Source organism: Sorex araneus, chromosome 1, assembly GCF_027595985.1.
Source record: "Sorex araneus isolate mSorAra2 chromosome 1, mSorAra2.pri, whole genome shotgun sequence".
NCBI classification, from domain to species: Eukaryota; Metazoa; Chordata; class Mammalia; order Eulipotyphla; family Soricidae; genus Sorex; species Sorex araneus.
In genome coordinates this window covers 220,265,094-220,278,902 of record NC_073302.1, presented here as the reverse complement: position 1 = coordinate 220,278,902, position 13,809 = coordinate 220,265,094, and the positions used below count along the sequence as shown (strand labels likewise).

At 44.6% G+C, this 13,809-nt stretch overlaps 1 protein-coding gene across 1 annotated transcript in view; it reads right to left on the bottom strand.

The window, feature by feature from the left end:
- The window catches only part of COG6 (component of oligomeric golgi complex 6), a 72,015-nt gene extending 59,247 nt beyond the window's left edge, over positions 1–12,768 (bottom strand). Inside the window, exons 1-4 of the mRNA XM_004619549.2 lie at positions 12,573–12,768; positions 6,896–7,039; positions 3,195–3,266; positions 774–832 (exon numbers count right to left, since the gene is read on the bottom strand). Of these exons, the coding sequence (XP_004619606.1) occupies positions 774–832; positions 3,195–3,266; positions 6,896–7,039; positions 12,573–12,725 (428 nt within the window). The 5' untranslated portion in view covers positions 12,726–12,768. The remainder of the gene's footprint in view (positions 1–773; positions 833–3,194; positions 3,267–6,895; positions 7,040–12,572) is intronic.
- Positions 12,769–13,809: the final 1,041 nt, after the last annotated feature.

The following is a 13,809-nucleotide window of genomic DNA, read 5'->3' as shown; positions in this document are numbered from 1 at the left end:
CCAATCTCAGTACCACACATGGTCCCGAGACTGCCAAAATTCAACAGAGCAGAGCCAGGAGTAAGCCCTAACTATAGCCAGCAGTGGTTCCAAAGCCAAAAATAAAAGAAAATAAACTAAAAGCAATCCTTTCTTTAAAAAATGAGTTTTGGCCAGCGCTATGTAGTATTCAGGGCTTACTCCTGGCTCTGTGCTCAGGGATCACTACTGGTGGGATTCAGAGACCATATGTGGTGCCAGAGATCATAGCACATACAAGGCAAATGCCCTATCCATTGTAATATAACTCTAGCCCCCCAAAAATTCATTTTTTAACTTGGTAGCAAATAACATTACCTTCAAAGAAGGAACAGTCTCTCAACTCCAATATCAAATTTACTATAACTAAAGTATTGTTATAAGTTTATTTTACTCTTGCACAAAATTTCAGGTCCTTATATGTTGTTTTAGTTCCGAATCATAGTTTTATTATTTAATCTTAACACTGATTTGGAGTTAACATTTTTTGTGCTTCTTGTTCAAATTAATGAAGTAGCTATAAAAACAAAAAGTTACCAAGAAAGAAAGTTTCTGCCCTTGAGGCAGGGGGTGGAGTGGGGGTGGCAGGAGGGATACTGGGGACACTAATGGTGGAAAATGTACATGGGTAAAATGATGGATGTTCAATCACTGTATGACGGAAACTCAATCATGAAAACTTGGTAACTGTACATCACAGTGATTCAATAAATAAAAAATTTTAAAAATAAAAAAGAAAGGAAAGAAAAACTTACCCTAGAGCTTGAAGTTTAGTTGTTTTTACTATTAAATCCTGAGTCTGCTCCTTTGCAGCCTAAACAATAAACAGGTTTAATATAAGTACATTTCAATTTTATTATACATCAGCAAATTAGTAACCCCACTGACTAAAAAAGTTTTATAAAATTGTTTTCCTTCTACATCACTAGTACATGAAAACAGTATATGCATGTGTGCACACACACAAACACATAAATTCTGTTTTTTTGGAGGCCATTCTTGGTAATGCCTAGAGAGCCATAGGAGGTGCCAGGGACTGAAATTTGTGCAAGGCAAATGCCAAATGTAACCCTTGAATTATGTTCCCATCCTAAAAATAGTAGATTTTGTTTTTTTTGTTTTGCTTTTAGTTTTTGCCTACACCCAGTGGTGCTCAGAGCTTACTCCTTTCTCTGCACTCAGGGGTCATTCCTGGCAGGCTCAGAGGAGCTGATGGGTGCCAGGATAGAACCCTGTCAGGCAAGTGCTCTACCTGTGTACTACCACTCAGAGCAAAGCAGGTATTTCTAATCACTGAGACCAACCACTACCTTCTAAGGAAGGGACTGAACGTGACAGCTCCCGTGGCAGCTTTTTAGACAGTAACTTCATTAGAGGCTTATCTTTCCTGCTGTCATTTCACTTTAAAAATCCACTTTTACCTTTACTCTCCCTTGAATCATTTTGAAAACATATATAGTACTTTTTCAATATAAAAAGGCATTTACACTTTAATATTTGTTAAAATAATGCTCCTGGGGCTGGGATGATGGAGCAGGGGCTAAAGTGCATGCCTTGCATACAGCAAACCCTGGTTTGATCCCCAGCACCACCGGGTCAAAGCAGCACCACATTCATGGTACAAGATCCTGGATGGAAAACAGCAGAAATGAGGAATGAGAGTTACAGAGGACAGTGTCATGAAAAGCAGATGACAAAACAGATGATGACATATTGGGATTTAAAATGCTTATAAAAAATCCTTATAACTTAAACCTGAAAGCTTTGTAACTTTCCACATGGTGATTCAATAAAAGAATAAATTTTTAAAAATAAAATTTTTTTTTAAATTTAAAAAGATATCCTTATAAACAGTCTTGAAAAGAACAGCAAGAATAAAAACTTTTGGGGGCCAGAGAGACAGGATAGTGACTAGAGTGCTTGCCTTGCACGCAGCCAACCCAGATTTGATGCTCAGCACCCCAAATGGTACCCAAGTCTGCCAGGAATGAACTCCGAGCATAGAGGCAGGATTAAGCCCAGAGCAGCAGTGGGTGTGGCCCAAGAATACTAAAAAATAAAATAAAAAGAATAAAACCTTTAACCTTTTTACACATAAATATAGGTGTGGCAAAAAGCAGAAATGAAAGGATAAAAACCAGAAAAAAGAGGAACTACTATTAAAACAAGAAAAGGAGAATCAAATCTAACACAAAAATATAAAATACTATAAAAAATACATGAGTATAAAATAGAAAATTTTATAAAGTTTGAGAAAAGGCATTGCATCATGGTAGAAAAGAAAAAGTTAAAGAGTGAAAATCAATCACTATGAAACAAAAGTAATACGTGCAAAATAATGCGAAGTGGCAATAATTATTAAAGGCTACATGGTTGAATACTGTAAAATTAACAAAAAATCTAGAGACTACATATTTCAATAGTGTGTGACATACTATTAAGAACATAAAAATTTAGACAAGGCTACATAAGTTAAAATTTTACAGAAAATAGAAACTGGCTATTTCTAGAGAGAAATCATGCAAGTAGTTTGCAGTGTATTAATAGGATCAATAATTCACCAGAGTCACTGCAACTATCAATAATTCCAGGAGAATCTTAGTTCTATATATTTGGAAAAAGAATATGAAAGAAAATAGACCTAAACATGACTGATTCCTAGGTGAATTGTTCCCACAATTCGCTTCCAAAAATAACTAATCGAAGATAACTACACAAAACGCTACTTGTGCAATCAAACTAGAGGTTTTGAATGTTAATAGTCAATAGAGCCTGTAAACTTTAACAAACAGACCCCAAATTAAAATCATAATCAAGATGAGTCTTTGCTAGGCATCTCTTTGGTGTAGACACAGCTTGTGCTTTTTCACAAAGAAATTTACTTCTGCTGGACATACATAAGACTCAAAGGACTTATCTAAGTTCTACGGTTAGGTCTGTACTCACTAAATCAAAATCTAAAAACTTCTGAAGTTAATAGAACAATATTAGTTAACAATTACCCAAAGAAATACAAGGATATGTTGAGTAAAAAAAATAATGAGCATAATATTTATATTTGAACTTCCTGTAGGATACAATATATTACATTTCCACACATCTTACACACTTATATAGCAACGCCCGAAAGTTGACTCTAGACCAAGAACTAAGCTTAAACCTGCCAGACACAGAACCTGTAGGCGACTTGTCATATCTTGGCAGCAGCTGCTCATTGCCTGAACGTCTTCACTTATGCTTTCCAGTTCCTGAAAAGGAGAAAAGCAACAATCAGCATCCTACTTTTTGTTAAAGAAGTTTTGCTTCTCTTAACCAAGTGCTGATTTCTGTTCTATGATTCGATTCTCTGCCAAAGCAGATCAAAGACACCACATTTATTCACACAGCTGAGGGGAGGCTTGCAGTGGTGCTTCGTGGGCTTGGGGGGGTCCCTCTTTGCAGTGCTGGTAGCTCAATACAAGGCCCAAGGGTCACAATGCTGCTCGGACCCGGGAGTGCTAGGGAGCACCCTGGGGCCTCCAGGACTGTACCCAGTGACGCTTGGGGACCATTTACAGTGCCAGGGATCAAACCAGAGTCAGCCACATGCAAGCATGTACCCTAGCCCCTCACTACCTCTCCAGCCTCAAGCTGCCATATTTAAAACTGGAAATGATTAAGAAAGAATACCTCGTATTTAAAAAGCTGTAAAGAAACTAGTAATCATTTTAGAAGGCATGAAAATTTTAAAAATGCATTAAAATATTAATGTTGGGGACCAGAGAAATAGTACAGGGGTTAAGGCATTTGGACATATTCCAGCCTGATCCGATCACGGCACCAGATATGGTCCCGAGCACCAGAGAGTAACCCAAACAGCACAGAACTGGGAGCTGCCACTGCGCACTGCCAGGCGTGGCCCTCAACCAAAATACCACGACAATAACAAAAACATTTAAAGAAAACTATTACTGTCTGGGACTCAGAATATGGCTTCGGGGCAACCCTAGTCCCAGAGGTGTGATGTTCTGGGTTGGATGCTGTATCACATGGCCTCCTGGCACAGACACTGCCAGGGGTGACCCCACAGCACTGAGCCACGCATGCTCCCCTCCAAAATAAACATTACCTTTGGGTTAAGGAGAGAGCACTGTGACTAGGAAACACAACTTGTGGCACTCTAGCTCTGGAGCACAAGTTGCCCACCAACACGTAAGGCTGCAGCCCTAAGGCCCTGAGCACTGAGGGACACATGGTCACGCACAGCCAGCATGACCCCAGGTCCCTGAGCACTGCCTGAGAGGTACCCCCTCCAAAAAAAAAAAAAAAAACATTAATTTGTTCAGGAATTCTAATACTAAGAATTTACCCTAAGGAATTCATCAGATGCCTATGCAACAAGTGTGTGAGGGAATGATCAACAGAAGAGGTGTAGAATCAATGAAAAATATAAAACAGTGCCAACACAATGGAAATCTGCAAAAACTAACAATGGGAATGTATGTTTGTGCATCTGCTTGTATACACATGTGTTTGTATAATATACATGTGTGTTTAAGTACATTTGTTGGTGTGAAAAGTATATAAAGTAAAAATTAATTATAAAACAATACATAAAATACTATCTCATTTTTTACATTAGGAGCACAAGGTCACTCCCAGTGTTGTTCTGGCTATGGGCCTGAGAGCTTGGTCGCAATACCTTCCCATTTTATAGAAAGGAAAAATAAACACACATGCACGTGTGTGTGTGTGTGTGTGTGTGTGTGTGTGTAAATCATAGAGAAGATGGTAGAATAAAATATTGACCATATTTATGAGTAATAGGATCATAAGTATTTGTCCTACCTATGGTCTTATTATCTAACTTTTCTATAATAATTTATAGTTTTTAATTAAAACAGAAACTACAGAATCCTTTAACTTTATGAAATACTGAGGAGCTATAATGTGGCTTAAGTGGATAAAGCCCAGAGCCCACATTTGTGAGATTGAGCATCACTCCCCAGCATCTTAGGTGTGGCCACAATGGACATTGATCCCCATGCATACCAGACCCCCAAGCACTGGCAGGCATCGCCCTGCCCAATAACAAAAAAATGAAATACTCTGAATTATAAAATCCCAGTACAAGATAGTTTCAAATGCCCTCTCTGTTTTGTCATAGGTGTAATCAGACTATTAAACTCTAAGCTGCTTTGCAGTGCAAAGTAAAGGAAGCTTACTTCCAAAATATCGGTATCAGCAATAGCTAACCTATAAACTAATCCCATCTTTCCCTCACACCTCACTGCTCAACCTAGGGAGTACCACATTATCCGTGTCCAGGCCAAGAGTAAGTCAACAAGGTGCTGGAGAGGTAATACAGCAGGCAGGGCTCTTGCTGTGCGTTCCATTCCCCGCATTTGGGACGGTCCCTCAGGCCTTCCAGGAGGGATCCCTTACTTCAGAGCCAGGAGTCACCCTTGAGCATCGCCAGGTATGGCCCAGAAATGGGGAGGGAAAAAAAAGAATAATACACCGAATATTTGCTTCAGCTATCACAGTATGCTCAGTAGATCTGACTTTTAAAGCAGAAATCATATATTGTGATATATATTACTAAAATTCAGAGATCTTCTAGGTTATAATTCTGGGCCTTTATATTTCTTGAAGAGGCTAGTCCCAGAAACAGGGCAGTGGTACTCAACTGTCAGAGATGAACCGGTGCCCATCCCAGGTGCAAAAAGGCAGAAAACCACTGAGCTACCACAACCATTAAAACTATCAGTCCACAGACTGGTCCAAAGGTGTAAAAGGTTAAAGGATGCTTTAAAAAAAAAACAATCTTTTTTTTCTCCAATTAAAGAATTACTGGTATCACTGTATCACTGTTATCCCATGGCTCATTGATTTGCTCGAGCGGGTACCAGTAACGTCTCCATCGTGAGACTTGTTGTTACTGTTTTTGGCATATAGAATACGTCATGGGTAGCTTGCCAGGCTCTGCCGCAGGGGCAGGATACTCTCGGTAGCTTGCCAGGCTCTCCGAGAGGGGCAGAGGAATCGAACCCATTTCGGCCATGTGCAAGGCAAACGCCCTACCCGCTGTGCTATCGTCCAGCCCCGGAATAAGATAAACATCTAAAAATATTTGAATATGGAGAATTTTCAAAATATGTCCAAAGGTTGTGGTGGTCTGTCATGTACTTGTCACCTGACTCCAAACAATCACCAAGTCAGGAACACTATGCATGAAGAAACGGTTATTCATGGCTGAAGAGAAGTTTGGCACTGTCACTGGCAAGAATCATGTCAACGTCATAGTAACTGGTTAGATTATGATCTATGCATGTTTAAGGAACAAAAATTATTGATGTGCTTATATAGCAGGAGCTTTATGAAATCACAATGGGGTCGGAGAGGTAGCACAGTGGTTAGGGTGCTTGCCTAGCACAGCCCAGGTCTGATTCCCAGCATCCCATACTCCTGGATCTGCCAGGAGTGATCCCTGAATTTCACTGGGTCTGCCTCCCACCCTACCCCCCACTACAAAAAATAATATCACAAAAGGGTTAAGAGAGCTAGTACGAATGTTGAGGTGCTTACTTTCACACGACCAACATAAGTCTGTCCTTCAGTACTGCACACAGTCCCCCAAACACCACCAACACTGATGCCCGAGCACAGACCCAAGAGTAATCTCTGACACTGCCTGGTGTGGGCCAATAACCGAAAAAGAAAAGAGGAAAAAAGAACGTATGCTAATCCAAAGAAAGATCGATTTGCTTCTGTTGTACATTTCCTATGTAAGCAAGGCACATGAATAGCAAAGATATCAGCCTAATACATAAAAACTTACTAGTACAGAGCTGGACATACACTAAGTTCAAATTAAATGTTAAAAGAGTTTACATACTTCCTTTACTTCCTTGAAAATGTTTACGAACTCCTCATTAATTGCCAAACTTCTCCGTTCAATATCTCCACGTAAATTTCTTCGAGTCCGCAAATTGTTTTCAGTGAAAAATACTGACAGTGCCTTGAGAGCTTCCAACATCTCCTGTATAGGTGACAAAAGAAGAAAACTGGTAATAATATTCAAGCACTCTTTTAACTGCAAATCAAGTTTTCATTTTCAAACAATTTGCTTTGGGTTGAAGACCTCCGGAACCTAGCCACAGCCATGCTCAAGGCCCCTCTCCACATGTTCAAACAAGCCTCACACATGAAGGAACCGGCAGAGGAACCCAGCTTTGTGGGACTCAGGCTCCAAGGCTGCTCAGATCAGGACTGGGAATCTTCCATCCAGATCCCCCATTTTCCAGTAGCTAGGCAATCACACCCAGAGACTGCCCCCGGCCTGTGTAATCCCATCAACGGCCAACATCCAGAGACTATAAAACCAAGCTCCCGGAAGAGAGCTAATAGCTCTCTTCTAATAGAGATCTAATAGCCATCTAATAGCTATTATGTAATAGCTATAATATAAGACATCTAATAGCCTATTTCTCCCTCTTGGAGAACCTGACAAGCTACCAAGAGTCTATTGCCCACTTGGGAGAGCCTGGCAAGCTCCCCGTGGCATATTCATATCCAAAATAGAGTAGCAGTTATATACATACCTCTCGGAGAGCCCAGCAAGCTACCTAGAGTATCCTGCCCACACGGCAGAGCCTGGCAAGCTACCCATGGCATATTCGATATGCCAAAAAAAAGTAACAATAGGTCTCATTCCCCTGACCCTGAAAGAGCCTCCAACCATTGGGAAAGAAGAGTAAGAAGAGGCTGCCAAAATCTCAGAGCTGAGTGTAATAGAGACATTACTGGTGCCCGCTCGAGTAAATTGATGAACATGGGATGACAGTGACAGTTGCTTTGGTTACATAAAACAAAAAAAATTAGATGACCTTCACATTACTGAGGAATAAATTTATTTTCAAAGCCTAACACAGATAGTTTTACCTGTATATTGTGCACATACACTTGGTTACTCACTGAAGATTAGTTTGAAATAGGAAATAATCTTAACATCTAAGGTAACTCATTAAAGAAATGATGACATATTTTTTAAAACAAACCTGAAAATTCTTTATGAGCTTGAGATATAGTTCGCAGAACAGTGTGGAACCATTATGATATGATAACACTGCTTTAAAAAAGACTAAATGTATTTTTAACTTATGAGTGGATAAACTCTCTCTGGGAAGATACACATGAAAGAAGAGTATACCCTGGGCAACTTTCGGGTGAGGGAATGTCTCGCTGGGAGCAGAACTCAGACAGGAAGGCTTCTTGGTGGCATCTTTTGAATTCAAGCCTGAGTGACAGGAAATTAACAACCATAGGCAAGCCTTTCACAGGCAGAAGACAAAGAGAACAACAACTCCTACAGCAGCAGAGGGGCAGAGTGACTGGAGCTATGTGAAACTACTAGAGGTTTTAAGGAAACAAAGAAGTAACAACATGCTTCACATTTTATAATGTATTCTGGGCTGGAGCAATAGTATGGTGGTAGGGCACTTGGCTGGCACATGCTGAGCAGTTCAATCCTCATGGGCCCCCACATGGCCCCCCAAGGCCTGCCAAGAGTGACCCCTGAGTGCAGAGTCAGTAGTAAGCTCTAAGCACTGCTAGGTATGCCTCTCCCAAACCAAAATAAATAAATATAAAATAAATGTTAAAAACGTATTACAACTTGTTGGGAAGTAAGAAAGGGAACAGGCAGAAAGAACTAAATCCAAACAAGAACTGAGAGAAATCTAGGCCATGGTGGAAGCACAGGAGATGACAAGAAGTAACTGCTAACTGTATTTTTTCCAGGCAGGACCTGCAGAATCTGTAAGTGGGTTGGATGTGTGACCACACTCGCCAAAGTGACAGGGTTCAGAAAATACTCCTATGCGTCCTGCCTGCTTGGTAAGTGGCGATGTTCTTTCCTCCCAGGCCAGCAGCAGCAGGGAGAGCAGACTGGCATTCTAGCCCATGAAGTTTCCCTGGCATCAGTCAGGTATCCGGCTGGAGCTGCCATGTTGGTAAACACGGGGTTCCGTAAGGATGTCAGGAGCAGAATCGGGAAGCTTCGAATCCACACAACTCGGGGCTATCTAAGGTCAAGCAAGTGAGAGTTCTCTAGGGAGAAGAGGTACCTGAGAGGACAGAGGGGCAAAGCCTGCGGTGGCCAAAAGAAGCCTCAATGCTACAACTATAAATTCCTACACCCGAATTAGCAAATATTCTAACAGGCTTGCTTAATTTTCATGTTACTTTGAAATACTGATTGGTTGGGCTGACATACATAGTAAGGCTGTTTATAATCAGTTCCATATTGACAGCAAAAAAATAGCCTTGCACACTGGTTGAACTCTACAAGATAAAACATCCAATCCCATAAGAAAATGGGGTGCTGAAATGAACAGAAACTTTCTCAAAGAAGAATTTGAACAGCCAAAAGGCACATGAAAAATTGCTCATCACTAATCATCAGGGAGATGCAGATCAAAACAACAACAAGATATCACCTCACACCAGAGACTGGCATACATCCAAAAGAACAAAAGCAACCGGTGTTGGCATGGATGTGAGGATGTTGGTGTTGGTGGGGATGCCAACTGCCCCACGCCTTTCTGGAAAACAATATGGATGTTTCTAAAAATTGAGCTCCCATTTGACCCAGCAATACCACTTCTAGGAATATACCCTGGGGGCTCAAAAATATACAGCAGAAACAATCTCTCCACTCCTATATTCATTACAGCACTATGAAACTATGGCACAGTTACACAGTGGAATACTACGCAGCTGTTAGGAAAAATGAAGTCATGAAAACTGCCTATAAATGAGTGAGTATCATGCTGAGTAAATTAGTCAGAAGGAGAGGGACAGATATAGAATGACTGCATTCATCTGTGGTATATTATATATATATATATATATATAGTAGAAGAATAATATCTATGGCTAGGTAAAACAGGGATTAGGAGGATAGGTCAATGGCTGGAACTAACCACAAGTTTGGGGGGTCAGGGGCTGAGGGTAAGTAAGATAGAGAAGAAAGCGCTATGATAATAGTAGCTGGGAATGACCATGCTAAACACGATCTGAGGATTAAAAGTAAAGGGATATTCTTGATAACTTTCCAGTATTAATATTGCAAACCACAACGCCAAAAGGGGAGAGAGAGAGTGGGGGAGAGAGAGAGAAGAAAAGCACCTGCCATAGAGGCAGGCAGGGGGCGGGGGGGGGGTGATGGGAGGGAACCTGGGGACACTGTTGCTGGGAAGTATACACTGGTGGAGGGAGTTGGAATACTGTATGACTGAAATACAATCATGAACAGCTTTCTAAGGGTCTGTCTCACAGTGGTTCAATAAAAGTTATTTATAAAAAATAGCCTTGCACCTCCAAATATTTATTGTAGCCCCCCCAAAAAATAAAGTCCCATTAAATAATGCTGTTTCCTTTTGATGAGAGCTCTGAAATATCTTGAGGTCTGGGATCAAAGTAGTCAGTACACGCTAAATCACAAAATAACACAGGACACAGGTACAAAATGTGTAAATCCATGAGTTTCTTATTTTATGACTTAAACTAATACCTTGTATTTCTCATGGTAATTACACCTCAAGAGATGTTAATTTACCAGAATAGCTGAATTAGATAATGTTCAACAGTAGATACACTGAACACTCTACTACCTAGGCCAGAAAGACGGTGGCGTTGAGGCACAGGACTAGAGACCTGAGACAGTACAGAGGGTAAGGCGAGGCAAAACTGGGCTCCATCCTTGGAACTGCCTAAGGTACCCCCCCAGCACCACCCTGAGCAGGGCTAGGAGTACGCCCTGAGCACCTCACAACGCTTGTAGGGGAGGGGGGAAGCACATGACTTGCATGCAGTGGACTCTGGTTTTATCTCTGGCATCACAAAGGTCCCCAAGTACCATAAGATGTGTCCCTGGGGGTTTCTGAATCACAGGGAGGGTCGTCCTGGTTTCCTGGGCACCCACTGGGGGACTAAACTATGAAGACAAGTTTGTATTAGAAACATAAATGTTGGGTTCTCACTGAACACCCAACAGGAAGAACGTGAATTTTATATGAACCTCAGAGAAGTCAGAGGATTATCCCAACCAAGACACATCTATTTGGTGGCTCCAGCTTACAAATGATGGCCCTCAAACCTCTCAAACCTAGATTTCTTTTTCTTTTCTTTTTGGGTCACACCTGGCGATGCACATGCACAGGGTTATTTCTGGCTCTGCGCTCAGGAATTACCCCTGGCAGTGTTCAGGAGACCATACGAGATGCTGGGAATTGAACCTGGGTCAGTGTGTGCAACACAAACACCCTACCCGCTGTGCTATCGCTCCACCCCCAAACCTATCTTTCTTAATCATAAAATGACGTTACTTTTATATACAAATTCACTGTATCACTGTCATCCCATTGCTCATCAATTTGCTCAAGGGGGACCCAGTAATGTCTCCATTGTGAGACTTGTTGTTACTGTTTTTGGCATATCGATTATGCCACGGGTAGCTTGCCAGACTCTGCCGAGAGGATGGGATACTCTCGGTAGCTTGCCGGGCTCTCCGAGAAGGATGGAGGAATTGAACCTGGGTCAGTGATGTGCAAGGCAAACACCCTACCCGCTGCAGTATCACTCCAGCCCTTATACACAATTTTTTTTAATTGAATCATTGTAAGATAATTTCAAAGTTGTTCAAGGTTGAGTTTCAGACATACAAAGTTCCAACACCCGTCCTTCACCCCTGTATATTTCCCTTCTGTCCCCAGCCTTTCTCCCTCCCCCTTCCCCTTTCTGGGCATTAAGGTCTGCAGTACAGGCACTGAAAGTTCATCATGCTCCCACCTTTCGGCGTCTCTACTGCAAGCCATAATGCGCCAAAGCAGACAGAGTATGGGGAATATTATCTGCCACGGAGGCAGGGGGAGGGTGGGAAGGGGGGGGTATACCCGGGATATTGGTGGTGGGGAATGTGCACTGGTGGAGGGATGGGTGTTTGATCATTGTGAGACTGTAACCCAAACATGAAAGCTTGTAACTACTTCACGGTGATTCAATAAAATTTTTTTTAAAAAATTTTTTAGAAAGAAAGTTGATCATGTTCCCATAGATTCTTGCGGGTTTCCAGTCACCGGCAACCTGTCTACACTCTCAGTCTGCGTGTTGTTTCCCGGGTATGCGCCACTGACGTGACCAGCCTGGGACACGGGAGAGGGCAGCACCGCGGGGGGCACGGAGAGGCGCTGGCGGCGCGGCCCCTGGAATCCGGAGGGGGCGCGGGGCCGCCAGCAGAGCCGTCCCCGGAGTGTCCCGCGGGCGTGTCCCGGGGCCCGCGCCCACCGCGCCGGTCCGCCCTCGGCAAACTCTCTCCGTCGGGGGCAGCGCCGCTGCCGCGCCGTCCGGCCCCTCCCCTGCCCGCGCGTGTCCCCCTCACACGACTCTCTCCCCGCGCGTGACCCCGCGCGCTCAGACCCGGCCGGGGGCGCGGGGGGCTCTAGGGGGCGACACGCCCCGCGGTCGCCCGAGGGGACGGCGGGGCCCCGAGAGGGAACCCCGGCGCGGGCTACCTTGTCGTTGTCCAGCCGCGTCTCCAGGATCTTCTGCAGCTTCCGCGACAGCGGGTTGCTGCTCTGCGCGGCGCCGCTGCTGGCCCCATTGCTCGGCGCCGGGGCCGGGCCCGGGGTCGCCAGCGCCGCCACCTCCGTGCCGCCCTCGGCCATGGCCCCGCGACCCCGCCCCGGCCCGGCCACCCGGCGGACTGCGCGTGCGCGGCGTCTGCGCCTGCGCCCTGGGCCCGGAGCCCCGCCCCGCGGGACTCGTGGAAGTGGGCGGGGCGAGCCGGGAGGTGCGGCTGACGCACTGTCCGCGTGGCCCGTGCAGTCCCAGCGTGTCTGGACTCAGGTTTCTAGGTGACGACGAGCCTCGGAACCTTGGGTCATGTCAGTACGCCCCCGCGTGGACAGACTGACCGCTCGCCCCGCGTGGACAGACTGACCAGTGGCCGCAAGGAAGGCCCCGGTCAGGGACCCCGGGGTCCCGGGGCAGGTTTGCACCCATCAGCGCCGCCGCCAGACCCCCCCCTGAGTAGCCCCCACCGGGCCTCCTGTGTGCCGATCCCAGGGGTCTCCGCACTGACCCCAGAGCCACGCCTGGACAGGCACAGGACACGCACCAGTTCCAGAGAAGGGCTGTACGGGGGCAGTGACCAACCGAGCAAGCTGAGTCCCACGTCGCAGTCCGACTCCTCAGACTCCTTCTCGCCTTCCTTCTCTGCTGTATCCAGTGATAGACTGCCTACTCTTGTTGTATTTTCTTTGGTTTTGTGCTGCACCCTGTGATGCTTGAGGGTTGGTCCTGCACTCAGGAATTACTCCTGGTGGTGCTTGGGGGAGCCACATAGAAAGTCAGGGGTTAAACCCGGGCACTACCCTACCCACTGTACTACCCACACCCTCTATCTCTCGACCCTTAAAAATGATAGTTTAAGAGAAGCGGCCAGGCATTCTGGTGAGCAACGCGGCCGGGAAAATGCTCCGGACCCGAGTCGGGGCCAGCAACACCGGGGGGCCGGAGGGAGGAGGTGCCGCCAGCACACCTTCTCCAAATGGAACCCTGGCGACACTGAGCAGCAACTAACACGGCTCCGGGATTCGGGACTGGGACACATCCAAGCCATGCGGCCGCGCAACCTTTTCTAACACCTGAAAACATATAATCTTTTAATGGAAAACTAATTATCAAATGCTTCCTTAGTAGGGCTATCTTGTTTGGGGGTATAACTTCCACAACAATAGTGAGTTTTGT